The sequence below is a fragment of the Aulostomus chinensis genome, chromosome 5 (genome assembly GCF_037954235.1).
Source record: "Aulostomus chinensis isolate RoL2024-O1b breed Wild chromosome 5, RoL_Achi_v1.0, whole genome shotgun sequence".
Classification (NCBI taxonomy): Eukaryota; Metazoa; Chordata; class Actinopteri; order Syngnathiformes; family Aulostomidae; genus Aulostomus; species Aulostomus chinensis.
Genome location: NC_141324.1, coordinates 31,009,829 through 31,021,921, shown reverse-complemented (window position 1 = coordinate 31,021,921; position 12,093 = coordinate 31,009,829). Strand labels below are relative to the sequence as shown.

At 49.9% G+C, this 12,093-nt stretch overlaps 2 protein-coding genes across 3 annotated transcripts in view; one reads left to right on the top strand and one right to left on the bottom strand.

The window, feature by feature from the left end:
* The window catches only part of tesk2 (testis associated actin remodelling kinase 2), a 29,704-nt gene extending 22,438 nt beyond the window's left edge, over positions 1-7,266 (top strand). The window contains exons 10-13 of the mRNA XM_086204641.1: positions 306-392; positions 1,573-1,711; positions 4,109-4,645; positions 5,176-7,266. Coding sequence (XP_086060767.1) covers positions 306-392; positions 1,573-1,711; positions 4,109-4,645; positions 5,176-5,429 — 1,017 coding nt within the window. The 3' untranslated portion in view covers positions 5,430-7,266. The remainder of the gene's footprint in view (positions 1-305; positions 393-1,572; positions 1,712-4,108; positions 4,646-5,175) is intronic.
* LOC147262171 (uncharacterized) lies at positions 7,221-11,329 on the bottom strand. 2 transcript variants are annotated; one of them, XM_086204663.1, is made up of 4 exons: positions 10,795-11,329; positions 10,587-10,714; positions 10,190-10,280; positions 7,221-10,110 (listed from the first exon to the last, which is right to left on the bottom strand). In XM_086204663.1, exons 1-4 carry the CDS (start codon positions 11,006-11,008, stop codon positions 9,167-9,169), a joined length of 1,377 nt encoding a protein of 458 aa, XP_086060789.1. In that variant the 5' UTR covers positions 11,009-11,329; the 3' UTR covers positions 7,221-9,166. The 2 variants fall into 2 exon arrangements, with proteins under 2 accessions (XP_086060789.1, XP_086060790.1); XM_086204664.1 differs by having other exon boundaries at positions 10,611-10,714; positions 10,795-11,328.
* Between the last annotated feature and the right edge of the window lie 764 nt (positions 11,330-12,093).

Genomic DNA, 12,093 nt, shown 5'->3' with positions numbered 1-12,093 from the left:
TTCTTAACTGATTTTACTGTTTTTTCTCCAAACATTGAGAATGGTTTGAGCTTGCGGATTATTCCTTGAACATTCTTACGAACATGCAGACCTAACCTTTAAGCTAGGTTTAGAAATAATCCTGACTCAAAGTTCAGTGGGTTCCTCGTCCTGGATCGACTATCATTAAAAGTTTCAGATAAGTCATTCCATGTTGGCCACATAGTGAACCTCATCAGGCTTCATTGTCTCTGTCTTTGTGTCAGAATGAGCAGTGTCCTGCTTAAATGTGTCTTCTTGTCTTCTCACGTCTCCCTCTTGAGTAGAACTTCGGCCTGGACTATCACACGTTCCAGCACATGGTTGGAGACTGTCCACCCGACTTCCTCCAGCTGGCCTTCAACTGCTGCAACGTGAGTCCTTTGTGCCGCCTTCTTTTCCTGCCTGTATCACATCAATAATGATGTTGACAGCTTATCCTCATGATGGAGCGCTGCCAGGCACACCATCATCAATCAGACAGAAACTCCACTTGTATTCGTCACTTGCGTTGCCCTAACATCTGTGCTGGTAGAATAGATAGTGTGACAGCTGCTACTTATTAAAGCTAATGTGCAGAACAACTGGCAGTCGGCGGTCAAGCTAGCAGCTCTGTTAGTCTCATGTCTCCACAGCGCTGACATCAGAGCAGCTGTCCGGGAAATTTGGAGTGCTATCTTCGGACTTTTTTGGTACAATTGGACATTGAACTGGCAACGGACAGTGAGTGACTCAAACAGAAAGAAAATATTAGCCATAATATGAGTACAACCTTATTCCTGCGCTTCCTTGGCTCTCCAGCAACATGCTCGCCAGGGTTGGAGTCGATGACTGGAAGACTCGCATACAAAGTCCTTCTCAGTAGAATGACTTCTGGCTGAGGACAGTTTTGTTGAGTGGTGTTCCAAATGGCTTTTGTGGGAATTTCTACAGATTTGTTTAATTTCTTAAGTAGATCAGAGATAAAAGGGCAGTCTGATCGTCTCGTTAATCTGATTGGGACCACTCTCCAGGGGTCTTTATTCTCAGGAAGCTGCGTCGGTCACTTGGTGGATTTCTTACATGAGTATCAGACACACATGCTTGGTAGTTGACCCGAGTCATGGAACAGCAGGTTGAAGTCCATCAAACCCAACCATATATTTACATTCATACAATTTCATATTTCTTCATAATCACTTGATTAGAATAGTGATTCTTTTTCTTTTACAAATCTCGCGGATGAAGGCATTTGGAGCTCCCTGCTGGTTGATCCGACGTTGGCTCCCTCCATCCTCCCCCCTTCCTTGTCTGGTGTCTTGCTTTAATCATCCTGGTCTCTCTCATCCTCTCCTACTTTCTAGGAAGTCTTACAGTGTCCTCATCCAGCACTTAATCCACGTCCTGATTAGCTTCATGCACCATATTTTATCTATGACACCCAGGACACTGGTCAAGTCGGAAGTGGTTTTTAAATTTGCCTTCCTTTTCCTGAGGGCCAGTGTACCTTAAACTTGCAGGTCAACAGTAAATCTCAGTCCCTTTCCTTCATCTTTCCATTTTCTCCTCCTTCAGATGGACCCCACCCTCCGTCCATCCTTCCCAGACATCGTCCACCACCTGGAGGAGATCCTCGCACGGCTTAAAGTTGAAGAGATGGAGCAGGGGTGTGTCCCCCTCAGTGGAGACAATGACAAGAAGACCACACCCAAGGGTTAGGAGGCAGCAAGCGCGCGCGCACACACACACACACACACACACACACACACACACACACACACACACACACACTCAAACAATCACACTTTGTCATTCTGTGGTTTTTCGATTCAGCATCTTTTTACTGAAAATGAACTGAATTTCCTTTTGTTTACAAGAAGATGTCAGATCCTGAAACAGAGAGTGATAGGAAGAGAAGGCTGAGACTGACCCTGCAGGCTCAGGTAGTGGAGCAGCACAGGTGGAGCTCGGACATGGCTGGACCCTGTATGCTGAGTGCCGTCACAGGGCTGCTCAGTGTCCTGTTTGTGAATTCCTGGATACTAAATGCTCATCCCAGTTTCTGCTGTGGTTCAAGTTAAAGCACACACTCGTCACTGTGCCACTCACAACGACTACACCAGCTGGAATTCTTTGTTATTGTCACTGCATGACTTGATAAAATGGCAACCCGCAAAACCACAGCATCGCTGCTGGGAAAAATGATGACATTCTGGCAGTGTCTCGCCTGCTGTGGACAAACACGTTTTTTTCAAATCCTGCTTCCTGGATTTGGGGTTCTGCTGTGTTGGAGGGGTCTTCTCCTCGGTGGGGTGGCCCCTGACTGACTGCTCCTCCAGATGGAGGTCAGGCTGCCACGGTGTTACAGGGTCTGTCTGGGTTGTTTGAGCGCGCACTGCTGGACCTGCTGGACCTGCTGGACCTGCTGGACCTGCTGGACGGGAACTGGCACTGCTGCAGTAAAATCAGTGATTTTCTAACTGGAGTCTGGACTTGAGTGATGTTAGTGTTCAAAATCATCACTGAGCTGATGTCATAATTGAAGCCTCTCTGCAAGCAAAAACAGGATGTTTTGATAGATCCAGACTGGACATCTGAAGTGTCACGACAGCTGAAAAACAAATGGCGTGCCCCTGATGACATAATCTAGAACCATTCAAACTGATTCCTCTGGAAAGGGCAGCGTCCAATGGCGCAACCCCATCACTCAGCGACTCGACGACAAACCCTTCTCTAGTGCTGGCTCTGGTGCAGCCAAAACACTTCAAGAATAAACCACTTCACTGCTCCGAGAGCAGCGTAGCCCCTCCCACCGCCAGTTCCCTTTTCAAAGCCAAGTGCTGATTCCATGTTGGTCCAGTTAGTTGTTTATAATACCCAAAGTTGAAGCCAATTTCTCCTTCCTGTGGGGGGGTTGAGTGACGAATGACTCCGTCGGTGTCTCCTGCTCTTGATTAAGTTATTAAAGAGCTACAAACGCATCGTCAGAGCCTCTCTAACACTGAGCGTCCATGTCACCTTTCAAAGAACTGGAGCGCTGAGCCAGCATCTGTGGTTACTGATGATATAAACCTCCCCATGACTTATGAGGAAAACTGGTCTGAGATCAACATTCCTATCTGGAGATACTTGATCCATGCAGGCACAGATTCTAATTTGGTTCTGAGTGCAGCCGCCTGCATGTCTGACCATCGGGGAGTCGGGGTGGTCATGTTTTTGTTTAGACAAGCCAAAGCTCCTCTCCCTCAGAACCCTGCATGAAGGAGAGCAGGAGCACCTGATGGCACCGGGGGCGGGACTGAGCAAGACGAATGACAGAGGTCTTCACCTGCGCTGGAACACGTGAAGCTCAAAAAGAAGAGAAATATGTCGTCTGTAGCTGCGTGAATCTGACAGCTCTCTCTCTCTCTCCCTCTCCCTCTCTCTTCCTCTCTCCCTCTCTCTCTCCCTCTCCCTCTCTCCCTCCCCCCCACGTGTCTCTTTCTCTGATTGTTACGTCAACTTGTTTCTGCTCCCTCCTCCATCGCCCATCCTCTGTTTACGCGATCTCATCAGTATTTCCTGAGACCAGGCTCAGTCTCGTAGTAGAATGTATTTCCATTGCGTAACAAATACTTAAGCTGGATATTTTGGTCCCGTTGCTTTTGGTCCTCCAGTGATTCCTTCTGCTATTTTCTGGCATAAATGCGATTTGCAGTCACTCACAAGTATCACGATTCTTAGAGGTGTGAGTGGGCAAAAATGAAGTGGCTTCCTGGCTGGTTCATTTGTTTAAAAGCAACACAATCAGGAAACCTTTATTTTATGAGGGACTTCCTTTTATGAGATTATATGAATAGATTTCTAAATAAAATACAGTAAGTGTTTCCTGTCATTGCCTAAATTCTCATTTTGTGGTGTTTTATGTCCTGCTTGATTCATCTGAGAAAAGTTTTATCAACCAAAACCTCCGAGAAGCGTTCAAACGACAGCGTTATGACGTGGTAGGATTGAGCTGTGCTGCCATCTAGTGGAGAGTACTTTGAGAAACTCTTCTGTCCCTCAGAATTCAGAGACGATGTGACATCACCTCGATGTGAATCTGACTCAAACTTTTGTCTCTTCTCTAAAGGTGAGAAGGTTCAGGGCTTCAAGAGGCTGAACCCCCTCGGCTTCCAGGATGATAAAATCCCTCCCAAATCTCCTCGCCCCCGACGGAACATTTGGCTCAGCCGCAGCCAATCAGACATCTTTTCCTGCAAACCTGGAAGAAAAATCAATGTCCAGGACCCTTACTATAACCCCCCCACCCCACAGCGAGCCTCCAAAGCCCAAAAGATCAACCCCTTCACTGCCCGAGAGGACCTATGTGGGGGCAAGATCAAATTTTTCGACGTGCCCAGTAAATCGGTGTTCTCGCTGGTGTTTGACCTCCATTCACCTCCGGGGAGTGTGTTCAGTAACCTGCCGTCAGCTCAAGGAGGACCACTGGGACCCCAGCAGGAGGCAGCTTATTACTGGCAGCAGCTGCCAGGAAGACAGTGTCACTCCCTACCTGTGTCCCCCCAACTCCCCCGCTCCGAGTTCTTCCATCTGGCCTCTGCTGCGAGCTCCAACAGCAACGGCCCTCTCACCTGTAACTCCACCCAGCTGCCCACGACCACGCCAGGTGAGCTCTGAAGATTCTGAGTCAGTGGGAATAAGTGGACAGAGTTGAGGGAATGTTCTTGGACCATGAGTACTGTCTCAAAGTGGATAGCAGTTTATGGATTTGTATTTGAACAAGAAAAGGAAATTGTGTGGTACTTTTCTAAACAATCAGAGATGCTGTTGAGGAACAGTAGAGGTGATAGACAGCAGGGCGGGGCAGCCGAGAGGCTCTGAGGGTGACCTGGAGGTGAGGAATGCACGGAGGAGCGTTTCTGCGGCCAACGATGGACTTAGACCGCCGGTGTTCTTGAGGCGGAGGACGTGTTGCTAACGGGACAGGGTTTGGTGGACGACGATGCGCGAGGTGGAGGATGTGAGGGGAAGTGAGAGCAGGGGTCCAGAGGGATTTGGTCGGACTCTTTTATCCCTTGAGGAAATTAGATTATGAATTTGTTCTTACAGTTTTCTTTTTATTTCTGTGTTGTCCTTTATTTGTCCTCTCAATGTCTTCTCCCCCTCCTCTCCTTTCCTCATTTTTTCGGTTCCCAGTTGCTCCCCCCTGGTTCGAGGCAGATGTCCCACAGAAGGCAGTGCTAAGTGGTTGGGCGAAGAAATACGTTGTGGTTGAGATCCCACCTTACTGCAGGCAGAGAGGAGGGGAGGAGGGCGGGGCAGAGGAAGGGCGCAAGGAGGACGCATTCGGGGAGAGCTGGCGTCCAATGAGAGACAGAGGAGAGGCCATGGACTGCAGCAGCAGCCTGGAGGATGAGGATGGAAGAGGGACACACACCTGCCCCATGTAACACACACTCTTACACACACACACACACACACACACACAGGGGTGGTTGAGACGATGTGGAGGCTCAGGACTGGGGAGGGGACTCCTGGATGTGAGGACATGGAGGCGGCGGACTTTGAAGACAAACTGGACCTGTGAGGTTTTGGTGAAATAAAACGAGCAGAGCACTTGATTTTTACCGTTCAAGTGAACGCATCACACGTTGCATAAATCAAACCTGATGTCCATGAAGAACGGCTCTTCAAAGCTCCAGCCCAGGTGTGACCCAGCAGGTCTCCCTGTAGGGGAGGAGCTGCCAACACCCGGCACAGAGATTATTTTTTAAAGAGGTTGTTTATATTTAATATTGTGAGAGGATCTAGATTTTTCCTGACAGATTTCTTACATTAGATGTTTGAATAGAAAAGGGTTGTGTATGTGTGAGTGTTTTCAAATCAACAACTTGATGCTTTGCTTGAGTTTCCTAAATCAAAAACATGCCAGCTTCCCATTGAATGAGAGAACGCAGGAGTGTTGAAGGACTCGTCATGGAGGTGTGGAGGGTTGTCAGTGGTGTCACACCAGATGATGTGCTGAATGAAACCAGTGCAGTACAGCAGCCCTGCAGGAAACCCTCCCTTCATGAGAAATGGAATCTTCCATTTGTATTGAGTTTGTTGGTGAGCGGCACCGACGTGCTGCGTCTGCCTGTCAGAGGGGATTCACTGAGGCCGATCAGCAGCAGGGGGGAGGTTTTCAGGCGGATGAGTTGGACAGGGTCTCACAAACCTTGTCATTCTCATGAAGGAGGGATCATGGCAGGACTGGTGCACCACACTGACTCGGCTCTACCTAAGTGTACCCAATAAAGCGGCGTGTATGTCTAGCATGTAACAGCAAAGATGAGCGGGGGAAGAAGGTGGGTTTGGTCCGGTTTTGTTCCGTTTAGTCTTTAACAGCTGGAGGCTGGCTCGTGTTCATCCTCTGATTTAGCAGCTGGAACCTGTCAGACTCAAACTACAGGACCAGTCGGTCGGTCTGTACCACAATCATGGATGCCAGTGCGCCTGGAGGCACGACGAGTCCTCAGGAGTCACAGTGAGACAACAGTGATTAAAGTGGGAAAAGAACTCAGGACTCAAGAAAAGTATTTGTTCTTAAACTCTTCCTTCATTTTGTCTTTTTGAATGTCCGGTTCAAGATTTACTTTCATTTTGGAGAACATTTCCTGTTTGGGGGCTTCCTTCCCGTCGGAAGTCTCCTCTGGTTTCATCGCCTTTGATCCAGCAGCGCCGTCTCGACCTGTACTAACTCACTTGACGTGCGACTCATGCTTGTGTCACCGCGAATGTTCCGTTGTGCATGGACGTGGAAGTGGGTGGGGCTTCCATGAAGTATTAAAACCATTAAATCTGGTGAGTACACTTTCTGTTGACATCAAATGCATTTCAGTGTTTTCAGGATGGAAAGGGGAGGCGTTGGCGTGGATCCCTGCGACAGGAACTCGCCGCCCCCTTAACCTCTTTATCTTTCTACGACAAAAGAAGAAAGAGCCACTGTTTCAGGCTTTGATCTGAACAGAAAACATTTTTAATGTCTTCTCTTTGTATATTTGTGCATAAAGTTCATCAGCTCTGATGAAAGCCGACAAGATGTTTCTGCTCACGGTCTGGAAGGGAAATGTAGGACGTCGTGAACGTCGACTGAACCCTGACATGGAGTCACCCTGCAGCACAGCCGGGTGAAACCCCATCACTGCAAACAACATTGTGACAGAGCAAGAAAAGCTCGTTTGGAAACGTCTTTATTTCTCAAATAAAACAAATCTAAATTGGTACAAACAAAGAATAACAAAAATACTGCAGCAGTTTTCAAAATAAAGGTTTACTAAAATACCAAAAAGAATCTTATCAAATGTGTGTAGCACTCAGTAAGGGTTGATCTGTGCAGTGGCTGACGTTGGTATCTGGAGTATTTATAGTACAGATACTAGAGTACTCATTAGTACCTCCTCAGAAAAGAAATATTGGACCCTTTATACGTTTTCAAGGTTCCCACTCGTCCCCTGACATTGTTTTGCAGGACTTCTCCAGCGGCTACAGACGAGTTCTGACGTCACTACTCTCTGCCCCCCCCCCCCCAAGTGTTCTCTTCTACAGTTCTAATAACTTGTTTTCCAGATTGTTTCCACACATTTGATGTTCAGTCCGTAGCTCGGGGTTCGGGGCCGACACCGGCGACATTCGCTGGCTCTGTCTCTAGGCACTAAATCCGATTTGATTGGCTGGTAGTGTCACGTGGGGCGCTGCCCGGAAGAAGTTGACTACAGACATGCACGCGCACAACTCTGAACCCACTAGCATCCGCACACAAGACAGGGGAGGGTAAATAATTCTCCAGGAAATATCAACCAGGACGTTTGTCCTTTTTCTCATTTTCAAGGTTTCCAGGACTGGAAAATTGGTCAATCATTTTCAAGGTTTTCCAGGACACGTGGGAACAACCCTGATTTTATTTTCCGAGGTGCAATTTATGAAAAAGACTCAAACAGAAAGAAATTTGTGTTTACTAAGAAAACAAGGAGGAACAAGTAAAGCTGTGATGAGCAGAAACAAGAAGAGACACAAACCTGACAACATTTCTGTTGTCATCAGTGACGTGAACGTTCGCCTCGGACACCGTGGTGACGGAGCAGCCGCGCCACCGCACCTGAGCGCCACGTTCAGAGACGGTAGAACAGTCGGTGGGCCTGCCTCTTGACGATGGTGTGTGTGTGTGTGTGTGTGTCAGGACTGGTGAGTAGTGGTGTAACGTTCTCGGGTGACGTGTCTCCAGATGTGGACGCGTCGGAGACCTCACAGTTTCTTCACCGCTGCACTCAACCAGACGTCGGTTACGTGTGGAAACAGCAGCTGGGATCCATCAGCAATGCTGAGCGAAGGGTTTTGTATTTTTATTCAAGTTTATAATGAAAGCCACTGGAGAGCTGAAGTACCGACACTCGTCAAAGTCGCCGCTGCAAGGACAAGTTTTGATTCCTTGAATGCAAACTTTTGCTCATTGGCCCGATTGTTGAGTTGAGAGTTCCATAACTTTTTTGATGGCAAACCAATAAAAGTACCTGGAGGACGTGAACTGCATCAGAGAAGGGGCTTCTTTGTTGGACCCTTTCTTCCTAACTTTAGTCTCAGTGTGAGGTGGCGATACGCAGAGCCGCCTGGGCTGCCATCATGTGACCCCACAGGCTTCTCTCGGGTTACAGCCGTTATTTCTTCTGACTGAGACTCGGATTAAAGCCTGAATCTCTGACTGTACCTGCGACCGGATCCGACTCTCACGGCCAAGTCTTTCAACAGGAACTCACCGGGGGAGAAACCAAACGAGTGGTTGCGGGACATTTGTCCCTCTTTCTGTAAACCAACAAATCCTGGTCCTCTCACTCAGGTCTCGTGAGATTTCATGGTGAGACGACATGCTGTCCAGCTGAAGGCACAGACAGACTCACCCATTAAATCGTCCAACAATTAAAATAACATGGAAAAAAATGTTGGGTTGCATCAGAGCGGAGTCGAAGCTCTGCGCTGCCACACGGAGCCATCAAAGTCCCTCATTTCTGTCTCTCAGGTAGACTGAGGAGTGCAGGAGGCTCCAGCTGAAGAGGCTCCAGAGGCTCCAGCTGAAGAGGCTCCAGAGGCTCCAGCTGAAGAGGCTCGCCCGTTCACCTCAAGGACACAAACAAATGTCCAAAATCCAGTAAAATCAGTGGGCAGTTTTCTGATGAGACTTCAGGCTGGACCGTTGTGTGAAACATTTCCCACACAGGGAGCACTCGTAGGGTTTTTCCCCGCTGTGCACCACCGCATGTCTGATCAGGTTGCACTGCTTGGTGAAGCTCCTCCCACACTGCGTGCAGCTGAACGGCTTCTCCCCCGTGTGACACCTCAGGTGCTCCTGCAGCTGACTGAGCCTCATGAAGCTTTTGTCGCAGTACGTGCAGCCGAACCTCTTCTCCCTGATGCCCGACCACCACGGCGTCCTCATCCTCCTCGCCAAGGCGAAGCTGCTGCGGCTGTGTCCCGAGGAGGACAAGGCCGAAGGATTCGACTCCTCATTCGGGATCCTCAGGTGAGGTGCAGGGTCCCTGAACTGAGGCTGCGCCGGCGGGAGAGCTGAGCTCTGATCCAGGGAGTTCATGGGAGACAAACTGTTGTGAGCGTCGTCTTGTTGCGGCCTCCTGAAACCAAACGTTCTGGCTCGCCTTTTCGCTCGTGCAGCGCTCACAACGAGAAAGTGGGATTTGGGGGCTGAGGGGATTTGAGGCTCCATGTCCTCCAAAGAAGTTCCACTTTGAGAGGCGAGCCCAGAGGGAGTCTGCTCATACTGCTGCCCAGTGTAGGGGAAGCTGGCATCACCGGCGTCCACGCCAGATGAGTACAGGGGCGCCGCCTCGTCCTCCAACACGAAGGTGTGACCTGGATCGAGTGGGGCTCCGCTCTCGTCGGGTCCTTCCTCTTTCTCAGGTTTCACTAAGAGTTCTGCCTCGTTCTGGTTCCTGTTGATCTGCTGCTCTGGGAATGTGTCGTAGCCGTCCGTCGGGAAAACCACAGATCCAGGGTCAGCCGGGTCCTCAGCTGAGTGGAATCTTTCTACGAAGACGTCCGTGGAGGCAGGAGGTGTCGCCTCAAAACATGGCGGGTGCTCAGCTGCACAGACCAACGACAACACAAGTTTTAGGTGTGTGTGTGTGTGTGTGTGTGTGTGTGTGTGTGTGTGTGTACTCACCCAGCTTGTCCTGAGAGTCGTTCTTCCACACGTCGTCCTCCTCTTTGATGGTGATGACGTCAGCTTCATGAACAGACTCTGTGTCCACGCTCTGGAACAGCAGCACCGAGCAGTCAAATAAATACACACAATCCTCCATCATGGTAGTGTGTGTGTGTGTGTGTGTGGGGGGGGGGGGTGACATCCGGTCGACCTCGCAGGTCCGTAGTTTGACAAACTGATCAATGCCGCTCTTTTCATTCTAGCTGAGCCACAAACACTGACAGCAGTTTCCCGACCCTCTGAATCCTCTGAACCCAGCAAACGCTGTCTTTGGTACCAACGTGTTGTCGTTGTTGTTCCGGGAGGACAGAAACGGAACCGCTACGAGTTGGGCTTTGAGGGTCGAACTACAAACCTGAGCTCCTGTTTGCTGCCGTACCTGCCGGGTTCGGGTCTCGGGCTCCATCCGTCTGTCCCAGCCTGCGTCCTGCCGCTCTCTATTTAGAACTACTTTGACCACAGGGGAAGCTGGAGGATAAAAGCCTGAGGAGGACAAACAACAGTCACCAAAACCACACTCGGGAAACCTCCTCGTCTCCGCCCGCGCAAGTTAAGACCCGCACCTTTCCTGCGGACTCGGATCCTGGTCCTCCTCAGCTCGGCCTCCATCACCTCACACTTCCTCTTCAGCACGTCGATGTCCCGGCGGCTCTGGCTCACCTCCAGCCGGAGCACCGCGCAGCTGTCATCCACTCGCCGGTTGATCTCCGCCACCGCCGCCTGAGCGAGCAGCTCCATGACGGACAGCATCTGGCTGTGGAAGCTGCCGCCCTCCATGCCGCCCGCCTTCTGGTTCAGCTCAGACAACAACGCCTCGCCCAGCGCGTCTTTATTTCACCTTCACGCGGGACTCCCGTCCACAAACGGCGAGTTCTGTTGGTGTCGAACCGAGCCGAGAGCGAAGCGCCTGCTGGGGATCTGCTTCCGCCAGCGCTCGGGAGGGAGAGGGTGCGCTCGTTTTCAGACCTCGGTACGGGCGGTGTCACCGGCTCCGCGCGCGTTGCCCTGAAGTTTAGATCAAAGTAAATTCTTCTTTGATGCCGTCCGACACACGCGCCATGTGACGTATCGTTTCATTTCAACGTGAGGGTTTATTCGGGATCGACCGCTCTTGTCGGTGCTGTGCGGGCGCACAAAACGAGGTTACCGTTGAGTTTGGCAACCAGTGACGTCGTATTTTCAGAGCCGTAAATAGTGGACAACATCCGCGCTGTGACCCTCGCGGGCAGAGTGGGGGCCATCCCGACCGTGCAAGTGGGCGTTTTCAGTCTTCACTCTTAATGTTTATACACGGAAACGAAGGCCTCTGATCAACAATGCAAGGGTCATTCAATCATTTCAAACTTTATTGCCCGACACAGGTTGATGCAAGCTACAATCAAACATTCATAATCAGGCAAAGAAACAACACCGCTTAGGCACTGATATGTAATTTCACCAACACTTTTCAAGAAATATCGTTCATTATCAGCATTCATGAAGGGAGAGAGAGAAACTCCATAATCGCCTTCTTAACTGTGGCCAAACTCATTTCCACAAGCTGGGGGACTCAAATTTGTCCGTGGGAGTTTGACTCCTTGCAGGTTGTGTTTAATGTGAAAGAGAAGAGAGTTATTTGGAGTGCCTGTTGGTTCGTCAGCGAAGAAGCTCCAAGTCTGAGCACCGTGTCAGACGGATGTGGCAGCATTCAGCGTCTGCGACTGGGTGTCCATGCAAGAGCTGCAAAGTTCAAGTCTTCAGAGACACACGTGTGGACTGAACATTGAACCTGCTGTTGTTTTGTTCACTCTGTGCTTGTCGTGTGTACTGCTGGGGTACTTCGCTGTACTGCATTTTAGTACTTCCAGCTTGGTCCTCTTTGA

Coding starts and splice junctions, on each gene's coding strand:
- LOC147262171 (XM_086204663.1), bottom strand. CDS start 11,008: ATGGAGGGCGGCAGCTTCCACAGCCAGATGCTGTCCGTCATGGAGCTG. Junction 10,281..10,586: donor GGCAGCAAACAGGAGCTCAG/GTTTGTAGTTCG, acceptor CTGCTGTTCCAG/AGCGTGGACACAGAGTCTGT. Junction 10,111..10,189: donor CGACTCTCAGGACAAGCTGG/GTGAGTACACAC, acceptor TGGTCTGTGCAG/CTGAGCACCCGCCATGTTTT.